Below are 9,792 nucleotides of genomic sequence, written 5' to 3' on the forward strand. Positions count from 1 at the left end.
ATGGAGTCATATGTTAGGTGCGTGCAATTTTTTTTTCAAAATATACACTTATATCCTCAATTATTAGTTACTCATTAACAAAAAAAACTAGAATATAATGTGTAAAAATTGACAACAACATCTATTATTTTCAATTACTAGTTACACAGTGACCCAACCAAACCAAATTCTACTTTGTAACAATTAACAACAACATAGGATATTTCTATTTTACATTTGATGGGTATATCAAATTTGTATGTAGATTATAAATTTATAGCTTGTATACCACACATATGCTCATATTATGCTAGTTACAAACCCCATTCTTTGGATAGCATATTTTATCACTTTTGTTATACATCATAGGCCATAAATTCTTATAGATTTCATTAACAACCTTGCTAAGGAATCTACTATGCAAAATCTCAATGTGTAAAACATCAACCAACATTACCATTCATTAATGGGTAACCATATGCCATCTCATGGATCCAAAATGGATTTGTAAGGAGTAGATCCACTATGAGAAATTTATAATTTTGATTGGAAATCTATTATGCTCTCGTTGTATAAATATTAATCCATGAATTGAATATCCCATACCAAACTTTGAATTGGCATATTAATCCATGAAATGAATTGAACCATTGAACTTTTGAATTTTTTCTTCCAATTTGACCCAAGGAGAATTTTAAGGATGTAAATTTATTTTAAGGTATAGAAACATTGGTAAATCTTACTAGTCACTAATATGAAAATTGTAAAATGTTTGGCCATATTTTTGAAAAAATATTCGAATATATATAAAATTTTGGCAATTTTTAAGGTAAAATAATTTTATACTAAATTTTTTGGGCAAATAACTATTAGAAAAAATGGAATTTGGCCAATCCTTTTTGTTGAAAAAATGGAAAATTAGCCCATGTGAAAATGTTAGCCCCAAAACAAATACAATACAAACTTTATCTCCTACATTTTGATGATAGATTGTAGCTTTCTCTGTGGAATTCTCCTTGGTGTTATTTGGGTTTTCTTCAACCTGAAAAGACTCGAAATCATCTATATTGATTTCTATACTCATGGAGATCATGGGCTCAGATATTGTTTTACTGGATTCAGTTTTGATTAAGCACAACCACACATTCGATTCCAATAGAATATTATCTTACAATGTGCATGTAGAATCATGCTTTCATTAGTAACCTAACTATTCTCCCCATTCCTAAATTCCAAAGAGGATTATTGAGATAAGGAGTTTGTTGTTGGTCATCAATTCTCGAATAACCCTACATTAACAGTTGATTTTCTAGGTTATTACTTTTGTTCTATGGTCTCCATTTCCTCTTCATTTGATAGTCTCTATGGTGAATGCCAATATAAACATAAAAAAAAGAAAAAGAAAAGCACACACATATTTATGATATTCAAGAGCTTTGAAATGATCAACACATTATTATTCACATAGAAAAATCTATATGCCTCAGATTCTTTAGTATGATGAGAACCCCCATACCAATAAAATGATAATTGTATGGAATGCAATAGAAGGATATTCCCATATCAAATCTAAAAAATTAACCTCAATTCTTAGACTACATTTCAAGCCTCTATTCCATGAAGCTATAATCTATATTATCATTGGAGTTATATTCATTGTCATGGTGTCAATAGAAACTTATTTGACATACCTAGTACAAATTAGCTCAAGCCAAGAGCTTTAGTGGCTTTGAAACATAGATCTAAGGGTTGAATGAATGGACCTCTTGCTATTAATGCCTTTTAACCATTAGCACAATTTTAAGAAACCCAACATTGTTTTTTTTATATTTCTTCCCATTGGGGATAATCCCACATTAACCAAAACATTGTATATGCATTTCTTTATATTTGTGGGGTTTTCATCACCTTGTTGAGGCATCATGCACAAGACTCTCCACCATGGATGGATGCATGGTCATGTTAGACTTATGACTTGGCATTTGACTTGTGGACTGGTGCATGACTTCATAAGTGATAGTACTTATGGAACTATGGTGAGACCTTTACTAGAATAAGAATCCTGGTACTTATGGAACTAAGTTGAGACCTTTACTAGAAATACGTTGAGATATTTACTAAAATAAGAATTATTTTACTTATGGAACTAAGTTAGGACCTTTACTAGAATAAGAATGATTGGGAAAGATGGAAAGCAAACTAAATTTTATTATGTAAATTGGAATAGTGGACTAAGAATGATTGGGGACAAAGGAAAGAAAATTAAATTTGCAAAGAGTTGACTATTAGAGGAAATTTCATACTAAAAGCGCCCATGAAATTTTCATGTACATCATATGTAAACCAATCAAAATCCTTTAAATTTAAAAAGAGATACATGTAAATATTTTGGAGGGAAAAGAAGAAAACTACTTTTTTAATTGGATTTTTGGCTTATCTCTTTATAGGTTTATTCAAATTTCAAGTGTAGACATTCGTTGGATACGGAATCAAATTCCACATCCAATGAGTACCCATTATGCATACTTCAGAGAAGACCCACATTGATAAAAATTAAAGATAAAAGTATGTTTAACGATATGCTTTTTTTTAATGTATCTTCAATTTTTATCAATGTGGGTCTTCTTTGAGATATGCATAATGGATACTTGTTGGATGGGGAATTTAATTCTGCATCCAACGAGTGTCTACACTTGAAATTTGACTAAACCTATAAAGAGATAAGCCAAAAATACAATAAAGAAAAGTAGTTTTCTTCTTTTCCGTTGAAAATTTATAACTCTTATTTTATTATTTTAATTATTATTTTATTATTTTTCCTTTAAAAACTACTTTTAAACTAAAATTTCTTTTGTATAAAGAGTTTTTCAGAATAAGTCATATTGAAGATTTGGGTTGACGCGTTTCGAACCAACAAGTGTGGTTCATCTTCAGGACACGATGAAGAAATAGATCTAGGAAGAGGGTTAAATAGGAAGACATGTCAACCTAACAGTTAGAAGAAAATGACTATGTTTGACTCTGGGAGGGAGAGGGGACAGGTTTAATAATAATTAAATTAATAAATATATAAATATTTAATTTTAATATTAAACTGGTTAACGGCTATATCTTATTAGGATTAATAATATTCAATTCTTTTTTACTTTATCAATTTGTACATCAATGTATATAAAAATAACTAAAGATTAGAACTATACTAAGAATTATATATATATATATATATATATATATATATATATATATATATATATAGATATATATATAGATATATATATATAACAAAAGATTAAAGCTTGATAATAAAGATTAAATATATAATATATATAAAAAACAATAGAACACATATCAATATTAAAAAAAAAAAATCATATTAATATAAGAATTACTAGTATATATATATATATATATATATATATATATATATATATATATATATATATATATATATATATATTAAGTTAATCAACATAACGACTATCTGATTAGGTAAAATTCATTCTTTTTATTTTGATTTTATATGTATAATCAAGATTAATGAATCTATAATATTTACAATGCAAATTAATTCTATCATAATGATAATACAAATTGTTTACATAAAAAAAAGGGACGGAGAGTCTTACGAGGAGAGGGAGGGAATCCAACAACTACTAATTTTCCAGCCGTCATCCCTATTAATATTACTGGAAGACCTCTCAATTTCAATGGCTTCCCTAAACTTATGATGATGAAATGAAGGAATCTTAGCGATAACCCTAGCCTCCTCAATGCATATATGATGCTTGGTCTTCTCAGCATGTTTGGTTAAAGCTGAGGATTTGGTCCTCCCGTGTTTAATATCAGAAGCATGTTCCCTAATCCTCTAGTTTATAGAACGCTCGGTTTCACCTATGTATGAGGTACCACAGGAACAAGGGATGATATAAACACCTTTCATATCCATAGGGTTCACTTGGTCTTTAACAGACTTAAGGGAACTCCTAATGGTGCTGAGGGGTCTAAAGGTCGAGGGAATATTATGCTTCTTTAGGATTCTCGCAATCTTGTCAGTCATCCCTTGGATGAAGGGGAGGTGGACTCCTAAACTGCGGTCGGAGGGTTCTTTCTTGACCTTGGGACCTTTGCTTGCTTTGAGGAAGGCTTTGACACCCTGCTGCCTACTATAGCCATTCTGGACAAAAACATTAAGGAGATGGGACTTTTCTTTACCAAAATGGTCTTCATGAGAAATTCTCAAAGCACGAGTGGCTAACATGCTGAGAACACCTATCTTCTGAGCAGGAAAATGATGGGAACTAGCATGAAGATACTGCTCAGTGTGAGTCTTCTTTCGATAAACCTCATGGGAGAAAGAACCATCATCTTTCCTAGAAATGAGGACATCGAGAAAAGGCAGGCAACCATTAACCTCACGCTCCATCGTAAACTGGATGGAGTTAGATTGATTATTGAGATGATGGAAAAAGAGATCTAATTTCTTAGGTCTGTGCTGCCAAATGGTGCAGGTGTCATCAACAAATCTTTTCCAGAGTTTGGGTTTAAATAAAGCTGAGGATAAAGCTTTGGATTCAAACTCTTCCATGAACAAGTTAGCAACGATAGGGGACAGGTGGGAACTCATGGAAACCCACAAGTTTGTTCATAGAACACACCTTCAAAACAAAAAAAAGTGGAAGTGAGGCAAATCTCAACTAACTTAGCCGTGTCGGGATCCATTATAGAAAAGATGACATCAAGGGCTTCTTTAATGGGGATGCAAGTGTACAGGGAAACCACATCAAAACTGACAAAATTATCACCTGGCTCAAATTTCATATCTTTTAACTCATTAACAAAATAAGAGTAGTCTTTGACAAAGGACTCCATCCGCCCCACCAGGGGTTTTAGCTTCGTGGTTAAGAACTTAGCTAGAAGGTATTATTGAGAATTTCTGCTGAAGACCATTTTGGTAAAGAAAAGTCCCATCTCCTTAATGTTTTTGTCTAAAATGGCTATAGTAGACAGCAGGGTGTCAAAGCCTTCCTCAAAGCAAGCAAAGGTCCCAAGGTCAAGAAGGAACCTCTGACCACAGTTTAGGAGTCCACCTCCCCTTCATCAAAGGGACGACTGACAAGATTGCGAGAATCCTGAAGAAGCATAATATTCCCTCGACCTTTAGACCCCTCAGCACCATTAGGAGTTCCCTTAAGTCTGTTAAAGACCAAGTGAACCCTATGGATATGAAAGGTGTTTATATCATCCCTTGTTCCTGTGGTACCTCATACATAGGTGAAACCGGTCATTCTATAAACCAGAGGATTAAGGAACACGCTGCTGATATTAAACACGGGAGGACCAAATCCTCAGCTTTAGCCGAACATGCTGAGAAGACCAAGCATCATATATGCATTGAGGAGGCTAGGGTTATCGCTAAGATTCCTCATTTTCATCATTGTAAGTTTAGGGAAGCCATTGAAATTGAGAGGTCTTCCAGTAATATTAATAGGGATGATGGCTGGAAAATTAGTAGTTGTTGGATTCCCGCCCTCTCCTCGTAAGTCTCTCCGTCCCTTTTTTTTTATGTAAACAATTTGTATTACCATTATGATAGAATTAACTTGCATTATAAATATTTTTGTAAATATTATAGATTCATTAATCTTGATTATACATATAAATTAAAATAAAAAAAATGAATTTTACCCTAATCATATAGTCGTTGTGTTGATTCACTTAATATATATATACTAGTAATTCTTATATTAATATGAATGTTTTTTTTTTAATATTAATATTGATATGTGTTTTATTGTTTTTAATATATATTATATATTTAATCTTTATTATCAAGTTTTAATATTTTGTTATTTATATATATATATATATACATATATTTTGATATTATATAATTAATCCTTAGTATAATCTTAATCTTTAGTTATTTTTATATATATTGATGTACAGATTGACAAAGTAAAAAAGAATTTAATATTATTAATCCTAATAAGATATAACCGTTTAATATTAAAATTAAATATTTATATATCTATTAATTTAATTATTTTTAAACCTGTCCCCTCTCCCTCCCCAAGTTAAATATAGCCATTTTCTTTCATCCTGTGTTCAAGATGAACCACACTTGTTGGTTCCGTGGACTCATATCTATTTTCAATGTGACTTATTCGGAAAAACTCTGTATACTTTATGATAGGGATCATAGAAGCTTGAATTAAAATTTCTTTTAATAAATAAATAATTATTATATTAAAAATAATTAGAGACAATGAAAAGTAACCTAAATTTAAAAAAAAAAATGAACGGTAAAAGATTATATTATTGTCAATTATAAGAAGAAATTATTATATTTATTATATTTTAGGTTATAAAAAATACACACTATAATATGGGTTTTAAGAATACACAAATATAATATAATGAGTATATCATCAAAATGTCTGAAAGCCAATTATATTGAAGAATCAACCTTTACTGGACTAAGAAGAATGATCGGGGACAATGGAAAGCAAACTAAATTTTTAAAGATTAGAGATAATAGAAAGTAAACTAAATTTACAAAAAGTTGACAATAAAAAAATATTATCTTATGGTTTGTAAGAATCGATTATTATATTATGGGTTATAAGAGTAGAGAGTATATGACTACATCATCAAAATGCGTAAAAGGAATTTATATTGAAGATCAAAAGAGTAGAGAGTATAATGAGTACATCAAAATGCGTAGAAGGAATTTATATTGAAGATCACAGGATTGGAGGAGAATGCTCAGAGAGGGGCTTATAATTGCGTTTGTGATCATAATTGTAATATTGACATTTTATCATTAAAATCATGTACTAGAATGAGAATGAGTGGATGGGAAATCCTAAATAGAGTTGTGACATCATCTCTGAGACTTGTACTTCAACTTTCAAATTGATTTAAAAAACTGAGTGCACACAAAATATGATATAAGACTTATTTGTCATGTATATAAAATTATAATCTACACAACCTGCCTGTACAAGTAAAAATAAAATACTAATATAAAAAGAAACCCCAATTATCTGCAGAATAAAAAAAGATGGCCATTGTAGTTGCCAATTATGATGTTATTATGACATTGAAATTGTATGTAACAGTGATGATTATGGTGATTTCCAGGTGGAAACCCACACCAAAGGAGTTGAAGCCCATTTGAGAACCAGTCGATTTCGACCCACCAATGCTACTTCATAACATCTCCCAGACCCTCTACATAACTCTAGAGTATATTTTGCATACATAACGTTCTCACTGGTTATAGTACCTTCACCATAACCACACTTGACAGCAATGTCAACAACATTGGATTCTCCATTCTCAGGGCTCTTCATGAGTCTTCTGGACATGGCCGGGCCAAAGAACATGCGCTCCACCATAGCCCTTGCAAGACCATGCTCAGGCAAGCCAGCTTCAAGAGAGTCAAAAATGGTGCAGAGATCCTTCAAACAACCAGCAAAGCTCTCTATGAAATCACCTCTCTCTGCAATATCGTTACCATGGGGACCAGTAGCAACTGTAACAGCTTCTGGATTCAGGTGACGAGTGCCCACTAGAAATTCCAATAATTGCTTTTTATTTCGCAGCTTAACCATGTGAGGCAATTGCCACATGCAGTTCACTATTACAATCTCACCATCCTCAGACATGAGATCTTTCAGGCCCTTTAAATCAGTTTCCTGAAACAAAAATGGAATCCCCAGAGACTCAGCATACTCAGAAAGCCTTCTGCCAGTGTGTTTACAGCATTCAGTATAGAGCACAGCATCATCATCACTGTCATCAACCCACTTTACCGTAGTAATCCTCAAGTGATCAATTTCATAATCTCCATTACTCCTCAGGGCCTCCATTAATGGTGGCCACTGCATACCCTCCATTATATCAAAGTCAATGATATGGATTCCCACATTAGTACTCCCAGTCCCTGCTACTGCTTCAAGAATGCACTGGTTAGCAGTAAAGTGACCTATTCTTATGTAAGGATAAGCAACATGCAACAACTTGAGAGCTCCAAGAAAATGCTCCTTGGCACTACTAGTACTCATGCTTTTATCATTGGGTTCCAAATGACCCAGAGAATTGATATTATTGGAGCAAACCAGAGCATTAAAAAGATAATAAGCCACTCTCTCCATGGTGGATCCAGTAGGAGAAACCAACCCTCTCAACCTGCAGAGTATGACCTCTGCTAGGTCTTGTGTTCCCTCTGAGATTGCCTCTGCACATGCTGTCAAGAGATGCAGTAGTCTCAACCCTTTGTACTCCACGTCACTTATGGTCTTGAAGTCCTTAGAAGCTCGATTTTCATGGCTGCCTGCATGATCGATATCGACAGAAGAAGAGCCTGCATTATCAGTCTCGATTGATTTGCAGCTGCTGTTTGCAACAATGGCATCATCAATCCGAGGGCACGAAACTGCATCTTCTTGAAAATTATTATTACCATCTTGCAGCTCCACATCCATTAAATGCTCTTCGATTGCCTGCAAGTTTGCTGGCAAGGAAGGGTTAGGGTTAGGGTTACTATTATTAGTATCACCCGAGCAGCCATTGATGTCCACGTCGATGATTAAATCATCCCAAGAAGACCACTCTGGTGCATCCAAATCCACGTCCATTAACTGTTCCCCTTCTGCAACATCATAAGTAATACCACCATCAGGGGGATTATTGCTGAATACATGATCCCATTCTTGTTCAGAAAACCATGAGTTATATGATCCCATTCCAGTTTCCTGCATGCAGCTCCCTATAACCTGCATTTTGTAGAAATTAATATAAAATATCTTCTTCTCTTCTTGATCGAGAAGAAGAAGAGAAAAAAAGGGCCTGCAGGGCCTCCAAGGGGGTGGGGGTGAACGGGTGGGGGTGAACAATTCAATGATGTTATCATCAATTTTGATTGATATATAGAATTGCAGCGACATTGGCAGTGATTGAATATTACGTTTTTTTTTAATGAGGGGACGTGGGCATTTAATTCATTATCCTCAAATTCATGGGAACCACCCACAAGTGATGGACTTTCGTGTTGAGTGGGTGGCTGAAAAAATGAAGTGAGCGGTGTGACTTTCATTTCAAGGCATCACGTGTAGTACGTCCCTGCATAGCAAAATGGGGGCACCATGGATTGGACACAAATTTCCAAGGCTACAACTTGCCTCCAAACCAAACGACCAACCCAATATATCACAAGTCAACCAACAACGACCCTATGAGATCGCTGCAATGTTTCAGCGACCTACACTCGTCCTTGGGGACTTCAAAAATTTCAGCCCTAATTTATAGAAAAAATTACAGGACTTGTAGCTTTCCATTGCAATTTTTTTTAACATGCAGAGATTCACATGGACATTAATTATGTTTCACCTTACATAGTCAGATTCAGTATTTGATTTTCATGCTTAAGCTTTTGTTTTTGTTCAAGTCAAACTGGCTAATCCACGTTCTGACCTAATTATTTAACAATTTTTGAACATATGTTTTTTGGGGTGCTCTTTGGATGGTAGAACGTTGACAAAATTACTTTCTTTCCCTTTTCTTTCTGATTTCTTTTCTATTTTCTCTTCCCATCCTAAATTATTTTATTCATATTATACCTTTAATAGTAAAGGAAGAAGAGTTGGTTCTTTTGTTGATATTCATGGTTGGAGTGATCATTACATCTTTTTGTTGAATAGCCCATGGGGAAATTGTCTTGGAATGAATATTATTTTTTAGGTTTTTTTCTGTTTTTTTAAAGAGAGCCTTTAACATGTGGAAGATATTTTTTTGGATGGTATGTACTAA

General features: G+C 33.4%; 1 protein-coding gene across 1 annotated transcript; it reads right to left on the reverse strand.

Annotated features, from left to right (window-relative positions):
• Positions 1 to 7,026: 7,026 nt before the first annotated feature.
• On the reverse strand, positions 7,027 to 8,894 carry LOC149175891 (protein NODULATION SIGNALING PATHWAY 2-like). Its single transcript, XM_089422970.1, has one exon. The coding sequence runs from the start codon at positions 8,763 to 8,765 to the stop codon at positions 7,107 to 7,109; it is 1,659 nt and encodes a 552-aa protein (XP_089279096.1). The 5' UTR covers positions 8,766 to 8,894; the 3' UTR covers positions 7,027 to 7,106.
• Between the last annotated feature and the right edge of the window lie 898 nt (positions 8,895 to 9,792).

This window comes from Pinus tabuliformis, chromosome 4_1, assembly GCF_031772625.1.
Source record: "Pinus tabuliformis cultivar Carrire ecotype Pingquan chromosome 4_1, CPIR1, whole genome shotgun sequence".
NCBI lineage: Eukaryota > Viridiplantae > Streptophyta > Pinopsida > Pinales > Pinaceae > Pinus > Pinus tabuliformis.

Bases quoted from the DNA above. Each gene is read 5' to 3' on its own strand.
- LOC149175891 (XM_089422970.1), bottom strand. From the start codon at position 8,765: ATGCAGGTTATAGGGAGCTGCATGCAGGAAACTGGAATGGGATCATAT.